The 17,755-nt window shown below is 37.5% G+C and overlaps 1 protein-coding gene across 2 annotated transcripts in view; it reads left to right on the top strand.

Annotated features, from left to right (window-relative positions):
* Positions 1-17,755, top strand: part of GRID2 (glutamate ionotropic receptor delta type subunit 2) — a 959,624-nt gene that overhangs the window by 600,549 nt on the left and 341,320 nt on the right. For both annotated transcript variants that reach the window (XM_075201703.1, XM_075201712.1), the window contains exon 8: positions 9,886-10,005. In XM_075201703.1, the coding sequence (XP_075057804.1) occupies positions 9,886-10,005 (120 nt within the window). The remainder of the gene's footprint in view (positions 1-9,885; positions 10,006-17,755) is intronic.

Raw genomic sequence — 17,755 nt, 5'->3', positions numbered from 1 at the left:
ACGCCGGGGTCCCGCTAGTTGGGACCCGGCTCTCTTACCTCTTCGGCGCCTGGCGGAGTCCCGATGGCGGCCGCCTTCTTGGATGGGTCTGCGCATGCGCAGCCCCGATTTCTGCTTTAAGGCCTTCCACTGCCCTCTATTGGTTGGAGGATCTTCCTCCAGTATTTAAACCTTCCTCTTCCTTTACCCTGAGCCTGTTCTTAGGTTCAGTTGGATGTCCTAGTGTATTCCTCCTGCAATCCACAGGTTTCTATACAGCATCCTGCAATCCACAGCTTCTCTACAGCATTCTGCATTCCGCAGCAACTTGTACAGCTTCCGCTATCCCAGCGGTCATCCTGCAATGCGCAGCAACTTGTACAGCTTCCGCTATCCCAGCGTCATCCTGCAATCTGCAGCAACTTGTACAGCTTCCGCTATCCCAGCAGTCATCCTGCAAACCGCAGCAACTTATACAGCTTCCCGCTATCCCAGCGGTCATCCTGCAACCCGCAGCAACTTGTACAGCTTCCGCTATCCCAGCGGTCATCCTGCAACCCGTAGCAACTTATACAGCTTCCCGCTATCCCAGCGGTCATCCTGCAACCCGCAGGCAACTAGTACAGCTTCCGCTATTCCAGTGGTCATTCTGCAGTCCGCAGTACTCCATACAGCTTCGCTGTCTCAGTGGTCACTTCTGTTCAAACTCTGTTTTCTCCGAACTCCGTGGAACCTGCTCCACTACCGGAGGACCGCGACCTGCGTGGCGGTCACCGCAAAGTCCATACCACCTTGCGGCGGTTCTTGGTGAAGGCCAGCCGCTACGTTAGACTCCGCGCCTCTGGTGAGTGTTAGTCTTGGCAGGTCAGGGGTCTGTATTCTAGTATACCGTGACAAAAAGTATATCTAGTCAGTGTTAAGTCACCTGGTGTCATCATGTCCACGTTTATGCTGTTCATTGCGATTGAACAATAAAAGTATTCTTTAGTACCTTATACAACAAGTTGTCCATGTGTGCATCACCAGAAGGGTGCCTGTGTCACAATTTCCAAAATGTTTGGAGCCATGTAGCAAAAAAAGTGAAGATCCAATTGAAGCCCACCAGTGCATCTTGTGCAGGGAAGGGCTGGAAAATTGTAGTCCAGGGAGCAAGACTCAACTCAGCAGCTTATTAGGAGCATTTTAAAGGAGAACAAAAAGGAGGTGTCCCACTATCAGATCAGCCCGGGAGGCAGATGCCCCCTGCCCCCCAGCCCAGCCTGCCCCTGATCTTGTGGTTTCTTTGAAATCCAGTTCAAGCCTGAACATGTGCTTCTATATTACCTCCAAGTAGAACTTGGAGGTAATAAAGATCCTCAGTCTTCTAACACATTTATTTAATAATATATGATGAAAAATATTGCTTCCGCTTGTAAAACTGTTCATACTATGTTTTGTATTATTAATGTATAATGTATTACTGTGTTTTATTTTTATATCCTTATACAAAATTGTTCTAGCCTTACACATTTATTACAAACAAGCAATCTCAAAAATAAAGTGCTAGGAGGTTACTATTACTATGAATACCCCATTCCTCACAAACTGACAGACAGGAATTGTAATTAAAATGCAATTTTACATTTTAATTAAAAATTCCAGTTACATATGTTGATTTGTTTTAGAATAAATGGTTTTGTAGTGACAAGCATAGCCTATTGCATCATAAAATGACACACTGTATGTTTATTGTGAATGGCACTGCAAAATACTCAACAAGCATCCACAAGTATTGCCTATCGGAATAAAATGTCTATTACACTATGATATACTTTAACTCATCTCTTAGGAGGTGCTTACTAAATCCCAGTGTGGGTGCTACTAAAGCCCCTAATCAATTGCTTTCTAAGCCTAATTAATTGATTTCTAAAACTTTTCATTACTTTCTAACTACCCCCATAAATTGCATCATCTTACCTAATTAGTTGCTTCCAAAAGTCTTTAATTAATTGCTTACTACCTCCTTGTTAATTGCTCTCTAAATACATAAATTGTGTCTCCACTAATGAATGAATGGAACAACCCCTTTTCTAATACTTACTTAACAATTAGGGTGTCAGCACAATTTATCAAGGATAGGTAAGATACTAAAATCCCCGTTGCCAGTACTGACAATGTTCTCTTTAATTATAACAAACATTGGGAATATGGTTTTATTTTGATTGGTTAATTATTGGTGTAATGCTAATAGCTAAGCTGGTTACATGGGAAGACAACACAGAAGGATTAGGCACTAAAAACGAAAAACAAGCTTATGTTCCTCATTAAGTTTTATGACTATATGGAACATAAGGAAACATAGCATGAAAAATTCTGATAAATCTATTTTCTATGGCAACAACATGTTATGCAGAACTGTTCTGTAGTAGAGAGGTAAAGGGATTCTAGTTTTAATTAACTAAATAAATGGATTAAATATTAGGCATATATTATTTATTTATATATTTTAGGAGTGGCTTACATTTGCTTAATCAATGGTATTATTATTATTGCATAGATTACTTATTAACAGTATGAATATTTAGTACCTATCATAATAATAAAAATTGTACCCGTTGCATCATACAAATTGCCACGCAACCTCCCTTAGATAATTTGGCTTTATCACGTTTTTTTTACTATTGTTTCTGTTGAGAAGATCTGTCAAAGTATTTTGAACAAGCTGTTGAACTAAATTATCCAATTATATTTTTCAAGTGAACCATTATAAATGTGTTTGTATATAAAACAATCTTAATGTAAACTCATTGGAAAAATTATGTATACAGACAAAGCCTCATTTAGCAGGGCATTGGCACGGTGGAACTTCATCTCAGGTGTCACATTTTTATATGTTTAATCACATTGGTGTTTGTACACATATAAATGATCTTTCCAGTATTAGATGCACTTAGATGGTGCAAGAGGTACCCCATTGAAAGTAATGGCCTATGACTACCTCCACAGAGGACATTTATTAAACAAGTCATATTGCCAAGATAAAAAGATAAAAAAGGCTAAAACCTGTGAACGCTTCACACAATGTACATCCCTTGAAGTTCATTAGATTATCTGTCCCACTGCACACAATTTGTGTGGCTTGTTGCATGTAAGCTTACAATCAGACACATTTACTGTGGCCAGGCCACATTTAACAAAGAAAAGTCCAGTTCACTTGACTCCATCAGCAGAAGCAAAATGCTGCAGTCATTGCCATGCATGTACCAGTAAAAACTGCGACAAGAGTGCAACACTAGGGACATGGTGCCCCAAAAGAAGAGGAAATGCACTCTGAGACTGGATCTTAAATGATCCTTTCATTATAGATTAATTAGCTTGCCAGTTCTATAAAGCCTACATATTTTTTATTATGCAAAAATAAATCTATGTATAATTCTATGATAGCAAAAATAAAAAAACAAAACAACTAAAATTACATTACCAAATTGCAAATTACCATTTGTGCCATGTTTAAATAATTGTATTAATTGTGCGTTAAAGAGACTGCTCAAGATTGTACCAGGTTTAATTTAGAAGGGAAATGTAAGAAACTGAGAGAATAAATCTGTGTGATGGTAACACATGGCTGGATAGTTTATCTAGTTATCCAGTTACATTCTGCCTTTTTGTGAGATGTTCCGTGCCCTTTTAAACATCTTATATTTGTATTTCTCTCAGACATTGTAGCTAGAAAATACATTATGTGTAAATTAATGTGCGAGATTAATGAGAGAACAAAGAAAAATAGTAAACACTAAGGGGAAGATTCAATTCCTGGACCACGCATTATTACCGTTACTACGGTAATTTTAATGCAGATTTTTGTTCGCGGCACACAGAACTTGCAGAAAAATCAGTATTGAAATTACCATAGTAACGGTATTAGAACACGGCCTAGGTTGTTCTAAAAAACAACTCAGGGAACTGAATCTGTCCCATAGGGTGTGATTCAATACAAGTTTCGGTTTAAATAAGAGCGCAGAACTTGAGTGTAGTTCTGACCATATGCAAATCCAAGCGGATCTCTACTGTATATGTATTTCGATGTGAATATTTTGATGTGAATCTATTTGTAATTGCGCTCTGCCTAAAGAGTACTTGCTACATGTTAACAAATACAATAGAGTGCAGTAGTTGCACAAGCAAATGTGCAATGAGAAGTAGTCAATCTGTCTATGCTGAACCTGTTGACAGTCAGGCTGTTGACAAGAAAATAGCATCAGTCAGAAATGTCGACAGGTTCAGTGGATTTACGTGATTAAAATGGCAACATTGTGACTGTTGATAGGTCACAATATAGACATGTTAGCGCCAGCAGGCAATACAGCCGCCGGCACAATACACTAAATAACAGTATATCGCTATCAGTCCACACTTGCACCTGCCCTATAGTTGGTGCAAATGATACAGTTAAAACAAGTATACACAGGGCTTGAATAGGCCACATATGTGTCAGCACACCATATACACAGCCTTACTGTACATTGTCTATGTCCATTCCATCCCACCCCATTCCGCTCTTCAAGTCGTAGGCCATCGTAAATGTCATTTACATTCGGATATGAATTGCATTATTCTTTTAATAACTTTTAATTTAACATATTTCAAATACAAACTTTAAAAAAAAGAGTATATTCAAACAGAACCCAAGGACTTACAATATTATTAAAAAAAAAAAAACAGTTCTATGTCTAAAAGCCCTAATAGAGAATAAATATATGACTTACTCTTGGAAATTAGATCCCTGAAATTTTCTTTGCAGAGTGAATCATAAGAGTAGGTAATGTAACCCCTAGGTATTTGATTATTTTTTGTGCCATGCAAAATGTAATTGTGAGAAGATATAATGCTTGTCCTGAGGGGACCTTATAAACAACAGTGTCTTCAACTTTTTATTTTATAACCTAATATGTGCAATTAGAGTCCATTATTTTAAAGAGGTCTGGGTGGGATATTTTAGGATGCTGAAGGGTCAACAGAACAAAAAGTAATATATTACTGTCCAAAAATATATTACTCTCCAAGTCCTCTATTTTCAAACAATGTATGTTCAGATCTGGAAGTTGCTAAGTGGCATTATCACTAGAGCAAATATTAAGAGTGATAAAGGCCATTCATGCCTAAAGAGCTTGAACAAGGCTTTTTGAACATTTAGGGACAATATAATGCCTGGAGTTTTCCTGGTGTTTAATGTGAATAAGATCAATAACCCTTCTTGTATTATCTCTGCTTGTCAACCTAGGATAAATCCAACCTTATCATAATGAATCAGAGTAGGAAGCACAATAACATTTTTAACATTTTGACATATTGTGAAATATCGTTAATTAGTAACTACATGGGGTGGTAACTAGTACAGTTGTGGATGTCATGTCCTTACCTTCCTCATGTATTACTGTGATTCTGGCTTCCAGGTCATTCCTTGACCAGGAGTTTCCTTTTAGAATTTTAATGAACATGATGTGAAGTTTGGATATCAGGATGTCTGAATTTTTTTTATAACATGCAGCAAAAAAGCCACTTGGGTCAGGGGCTTTGTCTGATTTTTGTACCTTAATAGCCTGCAAAATGCCTTCAGCTGTGAGTCGGAAATACGCTCTTTCATAGCTTGGTGAGAGAATTTACGGAGGTTAGTCTCTGTAAGGAATTTGTCAATTAATTGTTCTTGACACTTTTTGGCTGTGGCAGTAGGCAGCTGTGGAAGATTATATAGATTTAGATAACAGATGAAATTCTTTTTTAATTAGATTTGGGTAATAAATTAAGGTAACTTTTGAATCTCTAACAGACAGGAGATTGTGTTCTGAAATTCAAGCACAGAGTTTGAAAGCTAAAACTGAATCTGCCCTTTCTAGTAATATTATTGTCTCAACCATCTACATTTGCTGCTTGATTAAAAAGGAGGAGATTTAACTCTCCTTTTACTGTTTGAATTTTCTGAAGAGTGATAGCATCTAGGGAGTGGGGGTTGTTTTGGGAACTTTTGTTAACTGAGTTTTAGCTAATCTTCCTCATTTAGTTCTAGAAGCCAAAACTATCAAGTGAACCCATCAAAACACCTTTGTGGTCACCCAGAATATCATTCTAGTAATTTCAGGCATGTAATTATTTTCAGTGTAATCAGTGATGATTGACTGATGAATGATTATATTTGAGAACTAATATTTGGATCATATATAAGGATTCATTGATTCTGAAAGTTGCTCTAGGGTGTCTTTGTGCAAGATTGGAAAGAACGGCAGAAATGGCAGTGTGGTAGGAAGATAGAGAATAAGTGAGTATTAGATCATTCCATTTGTGGCTGAGCAGGATCATATAGATTCTGGAATATGATTTATGAATCATTCAGTAAAAAGCATACTCTCTAGATAGGGGATCTCTGACTCTTCAGGAATCAGTCTAAGAAAGTCCTTGAGTGTGTTGGTGTTTTGATCCTCCCTTCTATCAAGCGGAGCTCATGGAGTTGATGACCTATATAAATTAGCACTAAGCACCCCATTAAAGTGTCTTCTATTAATTCTCATTTTCTAAAGTTAGACAGCTTTGGCCAATCTTCTTGGAAAATGTTTGCTTGTTTTTGTTTAGGACACCAATGCTCACTAGTAGGAATAGTAGTTTGTTTAACTTACCTAACAGCAGGGAAATTGAGAGAGAAGTTAAGCAAAAGTACTATGGGAAATTAGGTAAGGGTAAATAGATAGCAAGTAAGAAGAGCTGACCCTTCACAGTGACAACGGGTTAGAGTGATTAAGTTGTTCATTTATTTCAATAAGGTTATGTGCTACATGTAAATACTCAATTAAAGGAACAATACTGGAGCTCCCCAGCATTGCTCATTTTCCTTTCCAACATCAATAGAAAGTAAATGATTTATTAAGTAAAATATATTGTGGCAAGCATAAGAAATCACATGTAGTTAGCCGAGTGGCTATGGGGAGTCCTGGTGGATTCAGTTCACAGTAATTCTCTATTGGAGTTCTTAGTACAGCAGTGTGCATTGTTCTTTGTGAGGGTTTTTATTACCCATTGATTACAAGAACATGATATTTTAATGGACAAGGAGAATGTCATTTTACCTGTGGTACCCACAGCCCAGAGGTATCAGAAAAGCTCCAAGTCGTTTCAATGCATGGCTGGCAGTCTTTGGGTGGGGAAGCAGCCTTAGTCAGTTCCGCTATGACACCCCACTGAATTATTTCCTGTTAATGGTGGTAGCCAGCCCAGGCTGACCAATCTAGGGCTGGATTTACTTTCAGTAGGGGCAATTGAACGTTGCCCTCTGCTTCAGTAGGAACCAGCACATGCTGTCTGGTGCTGGGGTTGTTTAAGTAAATTGGTCATCAGGACACTGTCCGAGTCATTTCACTATTCCATTCATTTCAGTGGGGTTTCTACATGTAGTGCACACGCTGGAAACACCATTGAAATTAATAAGCTATTAAAAAGCTCCATGGTGATTGTATCCTGGATGCATTTGCAAATATGTCAAGCGCATATTAACCAAATGGGCAAAGGTATGGCATTTATAAGCATTTTCACATGCAGTTTACATTTTCGTTTTTTTGATGCATACAGAATGTCAGTGAGTAACCGGCCTAACACTATACACTTTTCAACTCTCAAGCCAAGATAGGACATTTGCATACAGCACAAACTGTTTTTGTTTGGGGGGGACATAAGACGTACATAGTGAAAAAAACATTATGAAATAAGTGTTTTAACTCAAAGTGGCACGGTGTATTTAAGAAATGAAGCAATACATTCTAATATTCTAAAAATATTTTGCCATTTGGTTAGGTCTCTTAGCCTACACATCCATAACATAACTGTGTGTCTAACAATTGGTTGCAACAGTGAAATCAGGGGCAAATCTGCAAACTAATGAAAGCTTATGTGATACATTTACAGTGTGGCAGCGCTGTTCTGGCGCTTACAGTGGTTTACATGGTTTAAGTCACACATAAATTGAAGGTGTAATCAATCTGTTCATTCTACTACCCTGCTCATTAGCTCACTCAGCCAGACTGAACAGCCAACAAGATTATAAATGGATCATTGACACATGGTGCAGCTTTCTGCCTTGGGTTACTGGTACGAGGTGACGGTGTGCTGCAAAATAGTTATTGAATCCATGATGATGTCTCCCTCAAGGGTTGACAGTTATAATTGGGATACATTTTTGTGGCCAAATGCCTACTTCAGTAATATGTATTACAGGGTTTAATGTTAGGTCATGTATATGTGTGCTGTGAGGTCGATAAAGAGTATTTGTGTCCCGGGGATCTCCTCTATCTATCTATCTAACATGAATCTCTAAAGAAAATAACAGGATAGTAGTGCCCAATGCATTACTGTTTGTTCCATCACTTTCTAGTTTAATTTGCCGATAAATATAATGAACTGTAGAGCTTATACTTTGTTTATAAATTAATGATTGCTATAAATGAAACAATATACCATAGGCTCAAATTACAGCTAATATTAAGCAAATGGTTGATATAAGCAATTTAAAATGAACTACTTAAATGTATATATATATATATATATATATATATATACCAACACTTCTTAGTGTAGCATGTAGCAGAAGTGTTTAAATCATATTTTAAATTGTTTTCCAAATCAACTGGATACCATCCCTTCCCCATAATCTTGAATTCCAGTTACTTGTAGCAATGCGCATATCAGTTACCATAATTACACAATTACAGATAATGTTTCATTGATTGAGCAATATAGTTTAAATATTTATTAGCTAGACAGAAACTGGAAAGGCAAATAGGACCAATTGGCAAGAACATTTTAACAAAAATGTAAACTGAATATATTTACATTATTGGCCAAATGAACTCTGAAGTGGAAAGCACTTTGTCATTTATGCCTAATAAGATAAAGTATATAATATTATACAATACTTAAAATTTGTGTAACTTTGCCAGACTCCCATAAAAAATGGCAGATATTAATTCAAACATATGTGTCCTTTCTGCATTACTTCATTGCACTATGCATCTCTCTGAATATTGATAAGATAAAGATATAAAAATTATATTTTGCTACCATAAAACCTACTTTCTGGACAGAACTATGAGATTGATCACTAGGACCCCAACATCTATGAGAATCAGCACACCCTCTTTCTGATTTATTTTTTTACTATTCAGATGTCTTCATACAAGTGGAGGTATGACAACATCAGTAACCCTCTGTTGGCAACTACACCCTTTCTACTAAATACATATGTTGTTAAAATCCATTTATGAATTAATATTTTAAGAGATTAGAAATATTAAAATGTGATTTTATCTTTTTAGTCGTATGTCATACTCTTCTGGGTATAAAACATTGTTTATTGCAATTACCCTCAAAAAACAATAAAATACACCTTAATATTTTAATCAACACAGTCTTATATCTGAATTCATTTTAGGTTATCCAAACCTCTATTATCATTTCAGAACCACAGTATAAATTAGTATTCCATTTCAAGAGCGTACATACATTTATTTATTTATGAGTATCTACCCCAAAGAAGCCTCAATGCAATATTCAAGAATGTACAAACACAAGCAGATTGTTTAGTTGACTTGGATTTGTAATTGTGCATCCACTTGATGATTCATCTGATCCTTAATACTTTAACTACTTTAAAATTATTAGTTAGACTGGCGGTGGGTTTCTTTCCATAGTTTTCAGTGTTTATGGCTCAGGGGGTTTATAGCAGAGGTGACGAAAGACATGTTAAATACCAGAAAAACACTTCTTCCAGAAAGGAAAAGATTGACACTAGCGGTAACATTCTGTACCTCACAACTAAGATTATTGTGACAAAACTCAGGATTTTGCTGCCATATTTTCATTCTATGAATTACCTTTTCTTTTTTTTAGGGTTTGATATCTGGACTGACAGGTGTGTTAGAATTTGACGAAAGTGGTGAAAATCCAAATATCCACTTTGAAATTCTTGGAACAAACTATGGAGAAGAACTTGGTAGGAATGTCCGCAAGGTAAGAAATCAATGAGCTATGCTAATGAATTTATCATTTATATCTGTTAAATGTAGTAATTTCACTTTCAAAAGTAACTAATGGCACGTTTGGAAGTATAAATGTCTATTTTTCAATATTTTGTTTTCACCTTTTCTTTACTTTCTGGCTATTTTGCATTTTCTGGTCATGTCGTTGTTCTGATATAGTAAGAGGCACATTATTTAAGCTTTCCTCTTCTGTACTCTTTCAACATCCATATAGAGTTTAGGAACAGTTTCCTGTCCTTTTGCTTTATTTGTTGCTAAAACAATAATGCTTCAAATCATTAAATAAACTGCATGATAGGATACATGCAAGTCATAAACTCTTGCTAACAAGAGCCTTACACCTCACATTAAGGAATGTAAAGCAAAAAAAGGAGTAAGTTACAATGCAAGGGGTGCAAATGTTTTTTCATGTATTACATAAATATTTGATAGCTTTGTTTTTACACTGAAATTTAAAGTTGATCTAGGATATGCCCTACCTTACTACAAATCTGCCATCACATTTTAAATTTACCTATCCCCCAAAGCAACTGGGTTTTGCCAAGGTGCAAAGTTACTCCTTTTTTTTGCTTCACTTTTCTTAATGAGATTAGCACGGACAGAATATTACACAGTGATGCTTAAACATGCCTGAAGAACTTCAAGTGAACAGATAAATAAATGTTTCTGGTGTAGTAAAACTACACAAAGAGCACATTATACTACTAAGTCTATTCATTAACAAGTGGCTTGGCCCATTCACTCCCCAAGTTAGAACGTTGAATTACCAACTTTTTCAATGGAGATTATACCCTGGCAGGGTACAGGGAGTACAGCAGTATGGGACCCAACAGCAGAGTGGGGCCCCATACAAATATATTAGACCTCCACAGTGAATTAAGGGAAGTAGTGGGCGCCATTTCTACGCAGAAGCTGTGCCTGAGATGTGAGAGAAGGTGTGGGGAGAGACATCTGCGCGTAATTAAAAATTGCGTCCGCCTTCCCCTTGTAGGCAGCATGTCTGCCTCCTCTCCCAAAATGTGGGGGCCCCACAGCTTTCGCTATTTGCTCCAGTCCCAGATAAATTAATAGCATCAAAGCGCTGTCAATATAGAGGAGCCGAAAGGAGACAGCAAGAAGATGCAAAGAGGTAAGTAAACTACTGCTAGGGTTAGATGGAACCGGCGATGGGGAAGTGACTGTGAAGAATGGGGAGGAAGGCAAATGTTGGGTAGAGAATAATTTAAAAAGGAAGGTGAGGTGAGAGAAGGTAGAAGGGGGGCCCTGCCTGTTACATTTATACTGGGTCCCGCAATTTCTGGTGGCAGCCCTGTACCCTGGTGCCACTGACAGTAAACTGTGTTTGATTATTTGTATTTTAAAGTCTGCTTAGATGTATGAACACTTGAAGAAAAAATAGTTATATATAACAAATCTTATACATTCTACTTTGGCCATTTGAGGTGCTATGGGGTATGAAAATGACCAACAGCTGGAAATCACATTCTCACACATTAACTGTACAGTTTAATTGCATCAATAAAAATCATATTTTTCTCTCTGTATTAGATGGCGGTGTCATGGCTGCCCTCTGTATTGTGCGGCGATGACAAGGTGGCCCTCTGTATTGTGTGGCATTAACAAGGTTGCACTCTGTATTGTGTGGTGGTGACAAGGTTGCCCTCTGTTAGTCACATGGGTGCTATGTATTGTGTGACAGTCACAAGGATGCTTTTTATTGTGTGGCAGTCCCAAGGTGATGTGTGTTGTGTGGCTGTCACAAAGGTGCTGTGTAGTCTTCTGCTGCTTTAGCACATCCATTTGAAGGTTGGTTGTGTTGTGCATTCAGAGATGCTCTCATGCATACCATCCGTGGGTTAATTGAGTTACTGTCACATTCCTATCAGCTGGAACCAGGCTGCCCATTCTCTTACTTTAGAGATTGTTGTGTGCAAAAATCCCAAGAGATCAGCAGTTTCTGAGGAACCAAAATAACCCATCTAGCACCAACAATTATTCCACAGTAAAAGACATTTAGATCATATTTCTTCTCTATCCTGGTGTTTCATCTGAACAATTTTGCAATTTTTGACCATGTCTGCATGCTTTTATACATTGAGTTTCAACCACATGTTTGGATAATTAGATTTACATATATATATATATATATATATATATATATATGTTTCTGTTTGAGCAATTTATAAATAAAAATAATCGACCATTGTTTGTAATTTCTACTTCAATGGTCAATAAGATAACATACCTTTATCGCTCAACTGTCACAATTCCATCAAGATAGTCCTGCTTTTAGGGGACTATCATGATCAGCCAGGAGCTTGTTCTGGGATGAGGGACTGCTGGGACATAGTTCCACTCTTCACTTTACATACATGCTGTGTGAACCAGATAGTGGTGCTCTCTTTATATAAGGGAGGATGTTAGGGAGATATAGGTGGTTGGATGGAAGCGCAAGCTATGCCCTCCATGGTGCGGGCCATCTAACACATCACAGCTGGCCACACCCACACTCACTTGCCACATTTCACGTGGGACGGCACTTCTCACAATAGGCCCTTTATAATTGTGACGAAATGTAGTATATCTGATGATTGTTAATTTCTGTTGGATTTATGTATAACATTGAATATGTTATGAAACCTTTCAAAGTGTATTTTGTTAACTGACCTGAGTCTGACCTAGGGAAGTGTCAATGGTCTTGTGAAAGTAGCCAGGCCCAGAGACAGATAAAATCTATAATAGTTTGTATATGCAGAGGAGTTAAGCTGGGTACACACTACAGGCTTTTCGTCCAATAATTGGCTCAATCAGCCGACATACGACCGCTCGTTCAAAAGTCGGGTCAGTGTGTGCAGTTACACGATGGTCGAAAGTCTGCCCAAATGGACGATTGTCGCCTCATTTGGTTGGTCGTACCGTTTAATATTTTCGTTCCAATCTCGTTTCCGCTGTGTAGTGTGTATAAACTTCCGACCAATCCATGACAATCCTCCGATACTTCCTCGACCTGGGGGGCGTGTGTATGTAAATTTTTTGATGTCTGTCCCAGTCCCACGTGGTGCGGAATCCGCACATCACTGACTTGTGTTTTGTATTGATGTTTATTGCACCTGACTGGCTGCAGACCATTACACTTGTATAAAGCACGTGTGTTATTACCCTTTGCGTCTATGACGGCAATGTATTCAAATTTACTCTTTATACACTTTTACCTTTATAACCTATTAAAGTTATATTAACCTTCATTAACTTATAATTGTGAAGTACCCAGAATAAACCACACAGTGTTCAAGCAACATTTTTATTGCAGGAAAAAGGTACAACATTTTTTACACACACAGCTGTCTGAAAGATCCGCATGAGAAGTGAGTGCGCCCAAACCAATCAGAGCGCAGAGTACTGCAATGTATTGTTTTTAGTATTTAGTATTTGTAAAGGTGCTACTGGTTTGTGGCAGAACAGGTCTTGATGTCGCTTGGGTTTCTATTCCCTTTGAGTTCCTTATCTACGATACAAGGAAATAAAAAAATGTTTACCATTTAACTTCTATATCTGTAATTTATATTCAATGACATAAATACTCTCATTTTCTCACCTTTCACACTGCTCAAGATCAGTTTATATTTTGGTCCCTGTGGCGAAACCGCAATAATAGCGGGCTTAACATCCATACATTCTGGAAAACAGGCGCCATTTTGGTTATTATGTGCCCAAAGCATTTAGTTGTCTACACATGTTCACTGAAATACCTTCGTGTAGAACTTCTTTAGTATATTTTTCTTTTTCAATTTTTTCTTGTTTGCTAACAGGTGTAACATTAGTGGCATCAGTGGTATTTAAACAGGCCTTCTCACCGTTAATTCTTTGTTCTGACATAAAAAAATTAGGTTACAAATTAGTTTACATTGCTTCGTGTGAAACTAGAATGAAATAAAGTCCTTCTGGCAGGTAGACTACACATGCTACTGACCTTTTTAATGTTGTTGTTGTCCTGGTCCAGTACTTTGACCATCATCTCCACCTCTCTTGGGCTCATTGGATTTGCTCTTTGCTCTTCTTGAGTATCTCCATCCCCCACCTTAACTTTTCCAACAGTTTTTGGCCCTTCCAGCACCATCTCTGACTCTATCTCTGTCTCCGTCTCTGTCTCCCTAGCTGCAACCCCCACTGATACCTTCTCCTCACCCGCAACCCCCACTGACATATTCTCCTCACCTGCAACCCCCACTGACACTTTCTCACTCGCCATCTTCTGACGCTCTTCGGTGCCAAACAGGCTCCTCTGTCATTTTATACACTCAGACATGGGCGTTCGTTTCTGCTGTGGACCAATCAGCGATGATGCACGCTGAGAATGGAGCATTCCATTACATACGAAGGGATTTTATTATTAGGGAATATTCATTGCATTGCACTTTAGCAGTTAAATGTTTTTCTAAATTTAATGTCTATAACTAAACTTCTATTTTATAGAAATGAATGAAGAGACAGTGTTGCCTTCTCTTTTTATGCAGCTTTGGGTGTTATCTATAGCAAAAGCTCTGCCCCTTTATGCTAATGTCTTTGGTATCTCGTTACATTTCCCGCAAATGTCGCTGCAGTGTGTACGAAATTAAAATCATTGCTCACGTCAACATGGCTGTAAAATGTCGCTAAAGGGACGTCCGCTCTTCCCTTTATTGTCCTAAACAAGGCTAGTCTGTATGCAGTCCATGGACCGAGCGATCAGACCATCGATCGCATGTAAAATCGCTCGGCATAAAAAGTTGGTCGAAATTTCTGTAGTGTGTACCCAGCTTTAGACTTAGCAAGGGCGAACGAGCAGAGGTGAGAACTCATATCTTGTGAAATGTCAAGACTCAGGACATCTATAATTTACTTCAAAATCCCTTTGTTATTTTGGGCATCCATCTAGCTTAGGTGAAAATAAAATTCCTAAGTGGGGTGTGAAGAGCCAAAAAGAAATGGTTTAAAAATCCCTTGTATCAGTAGTACAGTGTTCATTTCTTTGAGGGGGTCTATTACGACTGAAATGTGCCATTCTTCTCAATATGTACTCCTCACATGCCAATTCCTGAACTTGTAAGTAGGGACTTGGGTTTTTATTTTCTATTTTATTTTCTGAAACTCATTTGTGCCACATATTGCCACATATCTTTGTTATTATTGTAAATAAGCCTTGGAAACATTTTTCAGATTAAATAAATTTAATCTAGTGTGTTCTCTGTAATTATTTGTGAATTTACGAAGCCCAGAGAGGCTCATGATACATGTGTATATGGTTTAAGTGTTAAACATTAATAAGTGGTTCTGGTGAACGTAAGGACACCATAATAAATCCTTTGTGGTGGCAGAAAAGGTGTATTCATTGTTAAGTAACTAAGGTAACACCAGTCATGACCAGCTGTTCAGATTGCTGTATCTGAGACAGGCTGGGGTGTTTGTGACAATAATTTTCAGCCCCAATCCCTTGTGGCCCTTAATCTGTCCCTGATCATACAGTAGATTGTCAATACTGTTTCAGGATGTTGGATTGGGAAATACTAATTGAGAAATTAAAGAATTTTTAGGTTAGTTTTTTGCTTGAATATTGGAGACTGTAAATAGATCAGGCTGAATGTTTTTGTTTTTTTTAATCAATGAATGTGAGGAACAATCTGTATAATTTGATCTTAAAGCATATTGAATATTAAACTTAGTTTAGCTTTTCTCAATTGAAATGCTGAAAATGTAGATTTTAGTGATATTATTTTCAAAGGTTTGTTTCATTGTAAATATGCCTACATACAGCAGAGGTAATCCCAATGATACTCCATTTATTAACTAATCTACCCTCTCAATCATGATTATCCCTCCTTATCAATGGTAGATAATTGTAATTATGCAGCCAGCAACTCCAGGCACTACACACTCAGCTTCCTGGTCTCAGCCTGCATGGAAATGAGTGTACGTGCCTACAAGGTTGCCTTTTCTATGCAGACCATCTGGTCTTCCTCATTGACTGTAATATCTATATTAGTACTAGGTGTTGTATTAAGTGCAAACCTGTGTAGCATATAACATATATCCCATTACACTTTACAGTAGTAAATGAGCACCGGAATTGCCAGGTTGCTATGTAGAAATTAAAGATTATTACCTGTTATGAGTGGGTTATTATTATAGGGGGAATAATGATTTTGGACAATTTGCAAGTGGCAGCAAAAAGTTATAAGATTTAGCCTAAAACCTAAACATTAGTTAATGAAAGTAAGGACTGAGACAGATAAATTTGAATGTGTCAATGTTGTTTCCCTATTGTTTTGAAAAGCTCAAACAACATACAGTATCATCTATCAGAATCATGCCTAAAAATGTACCTTTTTTCTGGCGGCTTTGTGTGTTATTTCTGCAAACTGCAACTTCATAAATTAAACAATTTGTATTCTTTACAGAACTGCGGCTTTGAAAACATTGGTTTTGATGTGTTGTTTTGCCTTTTGTTGGTCTCACAGTTTACAAACCACACATATAATCGTCAAAAATATAAACAGTTTTGCTATTAGGAGTTTATTTTACATGTTTATTTCCACTTTTATTGATATTTAATATAGTAAACAAGCAGTTTGGGGGCCTTTTATTATTATTATTATTATTATTATTAACTTTTAAAATTTACACAACGCCGTACATAACACAAACATTCGACCATACAGGGTGAAAGAGTACAGAACACTAAGGGAGTAAAACCAAGACACCAATATCTCCAAGCATGGCAAGTACAGTGTGAAGTTGGGGGAAAATAAATGGTATAGAGACAGGAGGAAAGAGCTTACATACTAAAGGGAGGGCAAACAGGCCGCAGGCACAAGAGGGAGTCAATGGAGGGAATCAGGCGAGGACAAGGGAGAAGGGAGGTGAGGAGAACAAGCATAGAGGTTAGGTCAAAGACTGGTAGGCTTTGAGGAACAGATGAGTTTTAATTGAAGTTTATTGAAGTTTATTCTAAAATTGACAGCTTGACTTTCTCTGAGGTAGGTTGAGGTTTTGATGGATGTACCTGATATTTTATTTATTCATCATTATTTCTATGAATTACTGTGGGGTTCAAGAACATTTGTGTTTCAGGATCTTCTTGGCAGCCTTAGATGGCAAGCAAATTCTGCAAAAAATAATTTACCTAGCAGCCAGATGTAGTAAGACATACAATGAATTGAACAGGGTTTCTTGTATTTCACCAATTAATTTTTTGCCCTTAAAATTAGAGCTATAACATTTATTCTAAACCATATTAATTAAAATGTGCAAAGCCAGCTCTTCTTTAATATATTACACTTTATTTGCATTTTCAGAAATGCTGTATATAACAGTTGACAAACCATATACAAACAATTATACATAGTAAACAGTAATCAGAAATAATACATATAACAACAGTGATGATATCAGCCAACACTCGGATGTTTGTACCTAGTGCAGTGGTTCCCAAACTTTCTCAGCTCAAGGCACCCTTAGGGTCACCATAATTTTTCCAAGGCACCCCTAAGCAAAAATAATTACCGGGTAGTCCCGTTTTTTAAGTAGTTGGGTCAAAATGACGTAAGATGTATTTAGACCCCTTCACCATCACATTGTGCCCCTTTATCATATCACTTTGTATCCCCTTCGACATCACACACCCTGTGTCCCCCTCTTCGCCATCTCACACCCTGTGTCCCCCTTTTTTGCCATCTCACACTCTG

This window comes from Mixophyes fleayi, chromosome 1 (assembly GCF_038048845.1).
Source record: "Mixophyes fleayi isolate aMixFle1 chromosome 1, aMixFle1.hap1, whole genome shotgun sequence".
Taxonomy (NCBI): Eukaryota; Metazoa; Chordata; class Amphibia; order Anura; family Limnodynastidae; genus Mixophyes; species Mixophyes fleayi.
Note: the sequence above shows the minus strand (reverse complement) of the source record. Positions and strands in the feature narration are given on the sequence as shown.